Source organism: Carcharhinus amblyrhynchos, chromosome 1, assembly GCF_965287045.1.
Source record: "Carcharhinus amblyrhynchos chromosome 1, sCarAmb.v2.hapA, whole genome shotgun sequence".
Taxonomy (NCBI): domain Eukaryota; kingdom Metazoa; phylum Chordata; class Chondrichthyes; order Carcharhiniformes; family Carcharhinidae; genus Carcharhinus; species Carcharhinus amblyrhynchos.
The window spans coordinates 170,911,892-170,925,150 of record NC_137324.1 but is presented as its reverse complement, the minus strand read 5'-3'; the positions used below and the strand labels follow the sequence as shown (position 1 = coordinate 170,925,150).

At 40.6% G+C, this 13,259-nt stretch overlaps 1 protein-coding gene across 2 annotated transcripts in view; it reads left to right on the top strand.

Moving 5' to 3' along the window:
* aimp1a (aminoacyl tRNA synthetase complex interacting multifunctional protein 1a) overlaps positions 1-11,252 on the top strand; it is a 46,640-nt gene extending 35,388 nt beyond the window's left edge. For both annotated transcript variants that reach the window (XM_080200168.1, XM_080200177.1), the window contains exons 5-7: positions 260-459; positions 5,632-5,800; positions 11,016-11,252. In XM_080200168.1, the coding sequence (XP_080056294.1) occupies positions 260-459; positions 5,632-5,800; positions 11,016-11,182 (536 nt within the window). In that variant the 3' untranslated portion in view covers positions 11,183-11,252. The remainder of the gene's footprint in view (positions 1-259; positions 460-5,631; positions 5,801-11,015) is intronic.
* The last annotated feature ends 2,007 nt before the right edge of the window (positions 11,253-13,259 follow it).

Genomic DNA, 13,259 nt, shown 5'->3' with positions numbered 1-13,259 from the left:
AAAGATTGGCACAGAATATAGTTGTCTTAGAGTCATAGAAGTTTACAGCATGGAAACAGACCCTTCGGCCCAAGTTGTCTTCTTTTACTGATTCACTGCAAAGGATGCTGTAGTTATGAAATCACATTATATTGGATCATTACTCAATAAAGTGGCACACAGTTGTTCTGAGCACAGATAAATACACTATTTTTCTGGTATCGTATCTATAGGTGTGAGATTTTGAAATGTTCATTATTCATGATCCTTGTATTTGAAGGAGAGAAGAAACAAACAGCAGGAGGCGGAGATGATTCCAAACCAATTGACGTTTCTCGCTTAGACCTGCGTATTGGCCGTATCATCACTGCTAAAAAGCACCCTGATGCTGACACACTCTATGTGGAAGATATTGATGTTGGTGAAGAAAATACAAGGACTGTTGTCAGTGGACTGGTGAAACACATACCCATAGAGGAGGTAAGATTTGGTTAAACGCACCCCAGTACCAGATGAAAATTACATGAAGTTAATGTCGCATGTATTGCTGTACTTTTTCCACAGCAGTTTAGGATCGACCATTATGGTTAACTTGGATATAGAATGCTGTGTAAAAGCCTAATATTTCATAGAGATGCCCATGCTTTGTATGTTTTCCAGTCTGAAGAAGGGGTTAGGTGGTTGAAGAAATGAGAAGAAATACATACAAATGAAATTTTTCAGCATATTAAATGTAAATTGGACAAGAGGAAAAATTTCATTAGCCTTTCACCCATCTGTGGGTTTCCATCCTCATTTCTGTGGATCTGTGATATGCTTTCCTATGCTTTCAATATTTCTGTTTCATTTGTGTCAGTTCTTTTACCTACCAATGTGACGTAGCATTTTAACTGAAAGGAGCACTGTTTGTGAGGTCATGTCACACCTCAAAACATGGTTAGCTAAGTTTTGTGCCCGATAATGAACATAAACTTTTGCGAGCTTCGTGTCAGTTTAATTAATTTCTCAAATAAACAATCTCTGGTTCTAGTTACCTATTTAACAGCAGTTAGGAGGGAGCCAGTAACCATGCTAATTCTTTTCAAAACGTAGAATCAAACTGTACTATAAGGGGGGAAAAAAAATGGGTTTAGAAATCGTTTTATCCTGTATTGCAACTGCTCAACTCAATTCTCAAGTTATTCTCTCAATTTTCAAGCCAAGCTTTATGCACAAAACAAAATCAAGTACGCACCAGGAAACTGAAATGTGTTAGTGCATCAGTAATGTGAATGTGTGCTTTAATCTTTCTTCTGGAAGGCCATTTAGCTTGTTAATTTTACTCCCGTATTATTTTATGGTGCTTGAAATTGCTAGTGCACAGTATGTTCTAAGTTGCAGATAAACCATCAACATGGAGAAATTGTTATTCAGTACTTACCAGTATGTTCCACTTTATTTCATATGTTTTACATTGTCACCAGATGTGCAATTGTAAAAGATGAAATCCAAAACATGTGTTAGGCAATTTTGTGCTGGACATGTTCTGCTTTGCAAAATATGTAATTTGGATAATAGCATATTCTGAAATCTTCTCTTCATCGTACCATAATACTTAATGATTTTATTTAAACTAAGAATTATATCTTTGGGATTTGTTTTATGCCCAGTACATTATTCACGTTTCTTTATTAGTCAAAAAAAACTATATATAGTAGTTTGAAAACAGTTCCAAGGCATCTATATTGCTTAGTCTAAATGAAGACTTGTTTTTCGTTTCTGAACCATGCACAGTAATGAGGAGTATTATTTATTCTACTATTAGAAGGTCTTAACAAAGATTCCCTATAGAAGTCTCCATTGCCACGTACATTAGTTGTTCACTAGAGTCTGTTGCACAACATTTTGTGAGAACCTGTCTGCTATTTTTCTTTGCATATTCACCCAGAATTAGTGTTGCAAGTTTAATCACCTATGATACCTACCTTCGCCATCAAGTGCACTTTAGAATTCCTTTCAGTTGATCACAGTGAATCATCTAGGCACACTTGATGGTCATGGGTAACTGTCTTGCCCCCCGAATATCATGAGCGTAAGAACAATAGTGGGCGATTCAGCATATCGAACCTGTTCTGGCATTCAATTAGATTGTTGCTGAAATTTGTCTAACTCCATCCATTTATCGTGGCTCATATCATTTTATATCCTTGTCCAGCAAAAATATAAGAACGTAAACATAAGAACATAAGAAATAGGAGCAGGAGTAGGCCATCCAGCCCTTTGAGCCTGCCCCGCCATTCAATAAGATCATGGCTGATCTGTCGTGTCTCAGTTCCACATTCCCGCCCTCTCCCCATAACCCTTAATCCCCTCGCTTATCAAAAACCCATCAACCCGCGCCTTAAAAATATTTAGCAAGGCAGCCTCCACCACCTCAACGGGCAGAGAATTCCAGAGATTCACCACCCTTTGAGTGAAGAAGTTCCTCCTCAACTCCGTTCTAAACCGCCCCCTCTTTATCTTGAGGCTGTGACCCCTAGTCCTACTGTCCTTTCTGAGCGGGAAGAACCTCTCCACCTCTATGCTGTCCATCCCATTCATCATTTTATACGTCTCAATGAGATCTCCCCTCATTCTTCTAAACTCTAACGAGTACAAGCCTAGTTTATTCAGCCTCTCCTCATAGCTCAACCCCCTCAACTCCGGCATCAGCCTAGTAAACCTCCTCTGCACTCCCTCCAAGGCCAAAATATCCTTGCGTAAGTATGGCGACCAAAACTGCACACAGTACTCCAGCTGCGTCCTCACCAATGCTCTGTACAGCTGCAGCAAGACCTCCCTACTTTTATATTCAATCCCCCTCGCTATGAAGGCCAGCATCCCATTAGCCTTCCTGACCACCTGCTGCACCTGCAGGCTGGGTTTTTGCGACTCATGCACAAGGACCCCGAGGTCCCTCTGCACCGTCGCCTGCTGCAGTTTTTTGCCCCGTAAGTAATAGTCCTTCCTACCATTATTCCTACCAAAGTGGACCACCTCGCCCTTGCCAACATTAAATTCCATTTGCCATTTCCTGGCCCATTCGCCCAGCCTATCTAGATCCTTCTGCAGACTCTCCACACCCTCCGTGCAATTTGCCGTTCCACCAATCTTGGTGTCATCAGCAAATTTCGACACCATACACTCGGTTCCCTCCTCCAGATCATCTATATAAATGGTAAATAGCTGAGGCCCCAGCACTGACCCCTGGGGCACTCCACTAGTCACCAACCGCCAATCCGAATAGCACCCATTGACCCCCACTCTCTGCCTCCTATTTGACAACCAATCCTCTATCCACGCTAACACCCTACCCCCAACTCCATGCCCCCTTACCTTCTGCAATAACCTTTTGTGAGGTACCTTGTCAAACGCCTTCTGAAAATCAAGAAAGACCACATCCACCGGCTCTGCTCTATCCACCGCCCTAGACACATCCTCATAGAACTCCAATAAATTTGTCAGACACGACTTCCCCTTAACGAAACCGTGCTGCGTCTGCTCTATCAAGCAATTCCCCTCAAGATGCCTCGCTATTTCCTCCTTGATGACGGATTCTAACATTTTACCTACAACAGATGTTAAACTAACCGGCCTGTAATTCCCTGCCTTTTGCCTGGCACCCTTCTTAAACAATGGCGTAACATTAGCCGCTTTCCAATCTTCCGGCACTTCCCCGGAATCCAGCGACGTCTGGAAAATAACCACCAAGGCATCCACTATCACCTCCGCCATTTCTTTCAGAACCCTCGGATGCATTCTATCCGGTCCTGGTGACTTGTCCACAATCAGTCCCTCCAGTCTGTCAAGCACCGCCTCCTTAGTAACAATAATGTCATTGAGACCCTCCAGTCCTACCACCTTTCCATCGCTAACACCCGGCAAATTATTCACGTCTTCCTCCGTGAAGACCGAAACAAAAAAGTTATTCAAGACCTCAGCCATTTCCCCATCCCCTATCACTAAGTCCCCCCTCTCATCCTCTAAGGGTCCAACGTTCACCCTAGCCAGCCTCTTCCTTTTTATATATTTATAAAAACTCTTGCTATCCTTTTTTATATTAAGCGCTAGCCCAGCTTCATAGTTTCTCCTACCCTTCTTTATCAACTTCTTTGTCAGTCTTTGTTGACATTTAAACCTCTCCCAATCCTCTTCTCGCCCACTACTCTTAGCTACTCTAAATGCCTCCGCTTTTAATTTAACACTTTCCTTCACCTCCTTCGTTATCCACGGCTTATTACCTCTCCTCCTACGGTCCTTTTTAACCATCGGAATAAATTTCTGCTGAGCACCAAGAAAGACCTCCTTAAAGATCCTCCTCAGCAGACCTACCTTCCAACGCGCTCCCCCAGTCAACATTCGCCAATTCTTCTCTCATCCTACCGTACTCCCCTCTGTTCAAACAAAGGACGCGTGTCCGGGAACCCACTTTGTCCTCCTCCATCTGCACCAGAAACTCCACCATACAATGATCACTCTCCCCAAGAGGATCCTTCACCACAAGGTCCCTAATTCTACCCACCTTATTACATAACACCAGATCCAAGATAGCTCGCTCCCTCGTCGGCTCCAACACACACTGTTCAAGGAAACTATCCCGGCAGCATTCCAAGAACTCCTCCTCGAGCCCACCGCGTCCAATCTACCAGTCTCAGATTTTAAGTTGTTAATTAAGCTAGTATCCACTGCTTTTTGTGCAGGGGAGAGTTCCTCATTTCAACCGCCTTTTGTATAAATAAGTGTTTCTTAACATCCCCCCTCAAAGGCCTGGCTCTGATTATAAAGTTATGTCCCTTTGTCCTCGACCCTATCTTCCTACTGCCCCCACCAGTGGAATAAAGTTTCTCTCTATCTTGCCAGTTTTTTAAATTCTAAAATCTTCAATTGGACCATTCCTAAACCTTCTAATGAATACACACCTATCTTATGTAATCGCCCCGTATAAGTAAACCCTGAGATTCCTTGTAACATTTGGGTGAGTTTGTGTTGCATTCTGATAACAAGAGCTTGCATTTATATAGCACCTTTAACATAGTAACAGGAGGGTTGACACTTGACAACGAGACATTAGGGCAGGTAACCAAAGACTTGGTCAAAGAGATAGATTTTCAGAAGTAAGATAAAGAAGGAGGGAAAGGCAGAGGAGTTTAGGAAGTGAATTCCAGAGTTTAGAGACTAGACAGTTGAAGGTGTGGCTACTAATGAATTGATTTAAAATGGGGGGATACATTCTTTCCGAGGCCAACATATCATTTTTAAGATGGATTACCCAGGGTCCAAATGTAGCCTAATCAAGACTTTATTTAGCTATTGCAAAACCACCTCTTTATATACTCACTCTCCAATGGGGTCTTAAACTTTATAACCAGCCTTTTGACAAATCTTTGTACTTGTCTACTGCATTTTAGTGATTCATATATTGACATCTACATTACTTTGCAGCTGTAGTGTTCCTATCAAAGTACCATTTAAATACAAGAGCACTCTAATCCTCTAGAACTGTATTACCCCTTAGAATTTTAAAATCATTATTATCCTGATGTGTTTATATCATATAAAAGTATAGGATAGTGTTATTTAAGGTCTTTGAAAATGTTTTAGAAAGCAGTCTTGTAAGATTTGCTGTTTTTGCAGATGCAAAATCGACTGGCGATAATACTGTGTAACCTTAAACCAGCTAAAATGCGGGGAGTGGTCTCGCAGGCAATGGTGATGTGTGCAAGCTCACCAGAGAAAGTTGAAATCTTGGACCCACCAAGTGATGCTGTGCCTGGAGATAGAGTAACCTTTGAGGACTATCCTGGTAAGCAAATGATCGTGATATGTAATCTTTTAATACTTGGCAAAAGAGATTCTGACTAAACTAATCATTTGTGAACCTACACAGACGTTCACAAACATTGACAAGCCTTAATTGGCTTGTGACTGAAATATGAATTTTAAGCTTTGGTAAAAGGATAATTACATCCTACACAGTGCTTTCTGATTGCAACGGATATCAAAATTAAAGTTAAAGTTTATTTATTAGTCACAAGGAAAGCTTAAATTAACACTGCAACAAAGTTACTGTGATACTCCCCTTGTCGCCACACTCCGTTGCCTGTTTGGGTACACTGAGGGAGAATTTAGCATGGTAAAGTACACTTTCAGTTCCAGGTTAAAGTTTATTTATTCGTCACAAGTAGGCTTACATTAATACTGCAATGAAGTTACTGTGAAATTCCCCTAGTCACCACAGTCAGCGCCTGTTCGGGTCAGTGCACCTAACCTGCACATTTTTCAGACTGTGGGAAGAAACTGGAGCACTCGGAGGAAACCCATGCAAACATGGGGAGAACATGCAATCTCCACACAGACAATGATCCAAGCCAGGAATCAAACCTGGGTTCCTGGCACTGTGAGGCAGCAGTGCCGCTCACATACCATTCTAATTAGAGTCAGCCGGAATGTAAGTTTTCCACATGAATCCATTTAGAATGGTCATATGCTAAAATTGGAACCGAAGAAATAAATATTTAAATAATATTTTTAAATGTTGAAAATGCAGTAGCCCACTAACGTATTAGAAATATTCTTAGGAAAGATATGCTATTGTCTTTTCCAATGACAAAAACTGTTCCAGGTACAAAAATGCAGTGAAACCCATACTGATGTACTTCGATTGCATTTAGTTAGGGAGTGGTGTTACAGTTTGAGTTCTTCATAAACAGAAGTCCTAACCCTGGTATACTTAGCAAATGAATGGTTAAGAATGGATTGAGGTGTATCCTGGGAGCAACGTTTGCTTACTTGAGTCTCTTGAGTTAATAGTTTTGTATGGAAGCTTGCATGGATTTAAACTTAAGGTATTTTGCATAGACGTAGGCCTTTGATGCAAAATATCGTCTTAGATACTTCAAACTCATTTAATACTGTTAGTAATTACTTTTGTGGCATATAAAAGAATAACTAGAAAGGGTGGAACTATCGAGGTATGAGTCCAATTCTGGAGCAAGGACATATGATTTAGATTATGGGCAAGACTTAATTTGGGTGATGGGTCTCACCTGGCAAGAAACAAGGACCCCTGGGACAGAAATCCCACCCCTTGAAAGACCATGGTTTGCTCATTGTTTGTCAGCATGCCAGGGCAGTGGTGGTGGCTGCTGGCAATGCTGCCATCAGAAGCCCAGGATCAATGAGTGAGGATAGGGTGTTGTGGGGTGGAAGTTGCTGGCTAGAGTGGCGTCAGAAGAAGAAAAGCCATTGGGGTGGCTCTCAGCAGGCTTCCTCATGGATTCCTTGATCAGTGTTGAATGTCTTTGAATGAGGGTTCTCCTATCCTCTTGTAAGCCAGCACGCAAATATGAAGGGTTTGCTTTTCAGCTCTCAATGTGGTGACTGCCCTGCCCTGCCCGCTGCTGGAATTTAACACTGGTATTAATTGCCCACTTAAAGACATCAGTTGGACTTGATTAGGACAGAGATGAGAAGATAGCAGCATTTTCCCTGCCAATTAAATGTGCCCCTGCCTCCAAACACGCCGCTGGGGAGGCATTAAATTCTATGCTATATACTTTCCATTTGTTATTTTACAAACATTTCCAAGTAAGAATGTGTGTATATTGGAAATGGGGATAGAATGATTGTTGGAGACAATTGCCTAAAGAAACTGGTCCTAAGAAATTAATTGTCATTTGTTACTGATTACATGGACCAGAGGCTGTTGAAAGAAGTCAAAAGGGAGCTGAGAGTCTGTGGCTGCAATTTTCAGCCTTCGTCAAATGTGAAATTGTCCCAAGGGATTGAAAAATGATCAGTGTAATACCTTAGAGGAGAGGGAGAAGGATTACTGATGTAACTGTAGACTCATCAGTCTAATGTCAGTTGTGGACAGAATTTTTAGAGTCCACAATGTGAGATGAAATGAGTGAACATTTAAAAATACATATGAATAACCATAGAGGAATTTTACAGGGGTACATATTCCTTGACCTCTATGCCCCGAATTGAAAAGTCAGTCAGTATCACGCCACAAATCTGGCTTTCTTGCAGTTAAGGTGCTGGGGGTCGTCATAATGAGGTGAGAGAGGGGCTTCTGCCTCTCAGGGACAGGAGTTCCCATCCTCAAGCTGCCAGTCAACCTGATTGGTTGGCAGCTCTGTGATCCAAACAGCACCAGAGGCAAGTTGTGACAGGGACTACAATGGTCTCCAGGAAAGGAGAACATAGATACTGGGCCAGGTATTTTGGTCAGGGAGGGATTAGAGACCCAGTGGGGATAAGGTGTAACTTTTGGATTTTAGAGGGCAGGAGAAGGCACAATGTGGGGGTGGGGAGAGTGTGGATACCATTGTAGGGTAATGTTCCCAATGGATACACAGGGCCCCCACTCTGTCCTGCCACTTTTACCAATGCAGTGAAACCCACCAGGCTAGCCACCTTCATTCCACTTTCCCCACATGAACTTGGTATGGCGATTAAGGTGAAATATGGTCCTTAAGCAGCCATTAATTGGTCTCCTCGGGGCCTCCATAGGCCCACGAGCAGGTGCACCGGCTGATGCTTTATCCAACCCAGGTAATATGGGGAAAGTTCAAGGAGTAGGCAAGGAGACAGTGGGCTGACTAACCATTTTATTTTGTGCCTCTTTCTCCAACCCTAACTCCATTCAGCAGATTGTTGTAAAATTCACCTCCCTGTTTGACCAATTAATTGTTTTTTTTTTAAAGATGTGACATTAGATAGATGAAGGAATGCAATAACTGTAGATATTTAGACTTTCAGACAGCACATAATAAATTGTGTCTCCATAGACTAGTTACAAGATCCTGTAAGATTGGAGTAAGTACAGCAACATTGTCGACTGATGGGAAACAAAGAATTTTGATGAATGTATTATTGTTCAGATTGACAAAGGGCTGGAAGTGGAGTGTCCCAAGCGTTAATGTTAGATCTACTCTATGTATTTCAATAACTTGGGCACGGGGAACACAGTTCCTAAATTTGCTGAAGAAAAAGTTTGGTAAGCAGCAAGGAGCCCTGTAAAAGACTTTCAGAAGATGTCAATTGGTCAGCAACATGGGAGAACATATGGCACTTCCAACGTAATGTGAATAAATGTGAGAAAATACAAGCAACTGATGCGTACAATGGTATTTCCTGGTGCAAAATGGGTTAGATGAGCAAGATGACCTATGGATTCAAATTTGTAATGCATGAAAATGAGCGTATAAGGTATTATAAATAGGAGCAGAGAATGTAAGAGTTAAGCCATAGAGTCACTGAGGTTTACAGCATGGAAACAGACCCTTCAGCCCATCTTGTCCATGCTGCCCCCTTTTTAACCCCTAAACTAGTCCCAATTGCCCCCGTTTGGCCCATATCCCTCTATACCCATCTTACCCATGTAACTATCTAAACACTTTTTAAAAGACAAAATTGTACCCGCCTCTACTACTACCTCTGGCAGCTTGTTCCAGACACCCTCTGTGTGAAAAAATTGCCTCTCTGGATTCTTTTGTCTCTCTCCCCTCTCACCTTAAACCTATGCTGTCTAGTTTTAGACTCTACCACCTTTGGGAAAAGATATTGACTATCTAGCTGATCTATGCCTCTCATTATTTTACAGACCTCTATATGATCAACGTAAACCTCCTAAGTTACGGAGAAAAAAAGTCCCAGGTTATCCACCCTCTCCTTATAACTCAAATCATCAAGTCCCATTAGCGTCCTAATAAATCTTTTCTGCACTCTTTCTAATTTAATATCCTTTCTATAATAAGGTGACCAGAACTGTCCAAATGTCACCTTATCAATGTCTTGTACAACTTCAGCAAAGCTTCCCAACTCCTGTATTCGATGTTCTGACCAAGAGACCAAGCATGCCGAATGTCTTCTTCATCACTCTGTCCACCTATGACTCCACTTTCAAGCAACTCTGATCATGTACCCCTGGATCTGTTATATAACTGTCCCCAATGCCCTACCATTAACTGAGTAAGTCCTGCCCTAGTTCAGTTGACCAAAATGCATCACCTCGTATTTATGTAAATTAAACTACATCTGCCATGTAGTAACAGTAATTTTATACAGACTGTGAATTGGAACTTGGTTGTGGTTCTGTGTGTAGCTTTTGCTTCTCATTATGGAAAGATCATAAAAATCACAATCAAATCTTGTTTATTTCTCCTGGCTTTTCTTGGATATTATTTTGGTGCCACGGGAAATTTTTCCACTGAGGAAATTGAGTGTTCAAATCATTTCAGACATTTGATTAACTTTTCAGCATACTGTATTCAAATGTGGACATTTAAATTGGATTTCTTGTACATAGTTTCCAAGACTGCTACTGGGTCCCAATTCAAGGAGTACCAAATGAGTTATCTCAGGGCTCTGGAGCTGATGCTGCAAAATTTATTTTATAACCTAGCTGAAGGCTGTAAATCAGAAGGCGATAACAGGCCATCTGATTGCTGTGACGTTTCAGTGTTGTGGCATATGGGAGTCAACTCCTACATGCAGTTATGGCCGTAGAATGGAATTACCCACTACACGGCCTCAGGAAAGGCTTTGCAGAGATCCATTCAACCAATATAAAAGCAAAATACTGCAGATGCTCGAAACAAAACAAAAAATGCTGGAAAATCTCACCAGGTCTGACAGCACCTGTGGAGAGAGAATAGAGCCAACTTTTCAAGCCTGGATGACCCTTTGTTGGCGCTGAATGGCAGAATAGAACGTGACCCTTCCCAACTATTTCCTATGACTTCTGTCATTTACAAGTTTGTCACCTGTATCTTACATTATTCAGTTCCTATATAATGCATCAGAATCTAAATTTGCCTGTTAAGTGGCTCTCGTCTTGCTGCTAGAGATTTGTATCTGCTTCCACAAAACTGTGTTCCTTTGCATCACTTTACATTTCAGCATCAAGGTTATATTACCATTCATGTTTCAAGTGTGGAGCTGTAATAACTTAATCCCCACAACAATAAATTAAACTTGTATCTGTGTCTCTTTGTGTTCCTCTTCTTCAGGTGAACCTGACAAGGAGCTAAATCCGAAGAAGAAAATATGGGATCAAATTCAGCCTGACCTGAGCACAAATGCAGAGTGTGTTGCCACATACAAAGGTTCGCCATTTGTGGTGAAAGGAAAGGGCATTTGCAAGGCTCAGACCATGGCCAATAGTGGAATCAAATAACTTTTATGTCCCTATAGTGGCACTGAGAGTGGAATATTGCAAAAAGCACAATAAATACTTGAAAACATTACGTCGCTATGAGTTATTCACTTTTGTTTGTGTGGGTTTGTGTTTCCATCAGCTTACATTGATGGAAAAGATGTATTTGTATGATGTGGCTTAATTTGCGCATCACAAATATCATGATGTGCAACTGAAATATTGTATGGTTTTATCACTCTAAGTCTATTTGGAGATAAAGGCACGGCGTAATACCGTTAATACACGTGATTAGATATTTTTTAAAATCTGTTCTATGTGCTATGTACAAGAATAATTTTCATTCTTGCAGCTACACCAGCTGCATAAAATTACATTGAGGGTCTATTAATCACCATTCTTTCAAATATTGTGTAAAGAGAGTGACTGATTCATGAACATTTACTTCCATACCGAAGATTTATTCAAAATGTTGTTTCCTTTTCCCTATAGGTATTTTAATGTGTAAAGAGAACTCAGTTGTATTATTCCTGCCAATACTTTGAAAAATGATTTCCCGCATTCTATTGCGGAATTTAATCAGGATTATTAATATCATATGGCTGTCTGCAAGCTAAATGTAAACTAAGTTCAAAAAATTTGGAATCCAAACGCAGTAGAAATTCCAATATTACCACTTTTGCTATTTTTCTCACTATTTTTAAAAATAATCACTTGCAAATATTTTGACATTTGATGATCAAGACCTAGATTAGTCAGTCCTATATTAAGTCTACTAGCATTTTGCGTTGCTCAAACGGATTCTAAATCACGCACTATGACATCCTTTTCTTCCTTCCTTTCTTTTTCTTACACCCACCCCCCCCTTGCAACCCTCCTTGGTCTAACTGGTGAAGTGTTGAACCAGTGTACTAAAAATTCCTTTGAGCTTGGAAGGGGACATTAGCAAACATCGCAAATTACAAAAAGTAGCAAGAATGGTTAACTGCGCAGGACAACTAAGGTAAGATATAGTGTGGTGGTTGTCTCCCTTTTGAGAAGTAACACCAAATCCCCGAAAGAGGAATACTTTCCTTCGTAATCTATTAACAGACTGTGGGAAGATGAACCGTCCTTCAGTAATGTTTAGTGGTTAACTAACAAATACCTGACATTCACTTTAAATGTACGATTAACAATTTATTTATTTAGCTAACAGGGAACTTTAACTAAACAAGTAACATACCAAACAAAATAAGATTCAAATGGAATGTTGTTCAAATAACTACAAGCCTTTTCATTAATAAAAGAAAATGGAATTTAGTCACTCTCAAAAAAATATACAACTAGGTTTTGTGTCTTTCAGAATCTTCTGGAGTTTCTCAGTTGACTTCTTGGTCTAAGTTCCTCTTGATTTGGTACTTCTGCTCGTTAAATGGTGCATTCTCTTAAGAGAGATCTGAAGCTGGCAGGGTGGAGAGCTGCTGCCTCCCTCTCGAGATTTGAGAGGGGATAGTTGCAATCTGCTGTTTTTAGCCCTTGCGCACTCTTTTATACCTGTGATGACCTATTAATTTTCCGACAGTAGGATTGGTCTGATTTTTGTCAACACCATCAAACTCAAATGTTATAGGTTCCTGGTAGCTGAGAGCTTGCTTTAAATTGATTGGGCAAAATTTAAAAAAAAACAGGTTGCCTTGTCAAGACTACTGCTTGACTGTTTGATACAAATATTTCAGTCTGGGACTCTGTGTGTACTTTGCACTTTAAACCTCTGAACGCTGAAACGCACACCAGTTTTTAAAGGGGCCATGCAATGTTTTTCCCGCTAGCATTTTTACAATTTTTTACATCTTTATTAACATCAAATTCCAACTTCACAAACTCAACTTTGCAACAACAGACAGGATTGGTAGATAGATGTCATGATTGGATCTGCAAAGTTGTAAAGTAGGAGCAGAAGTTGTTAAACGCTGTTTTTTTTTTCAAATCACTCAAGCCATGGGATCATGGTTTTATAAATATAGTAAAAACAAGAGATTGATGCTAAGTATTTTAGCCTTTCAAGTCCTGAACACACTACTACTTTAATGCTTGGCTCAGTTGGTAGCACTTAATT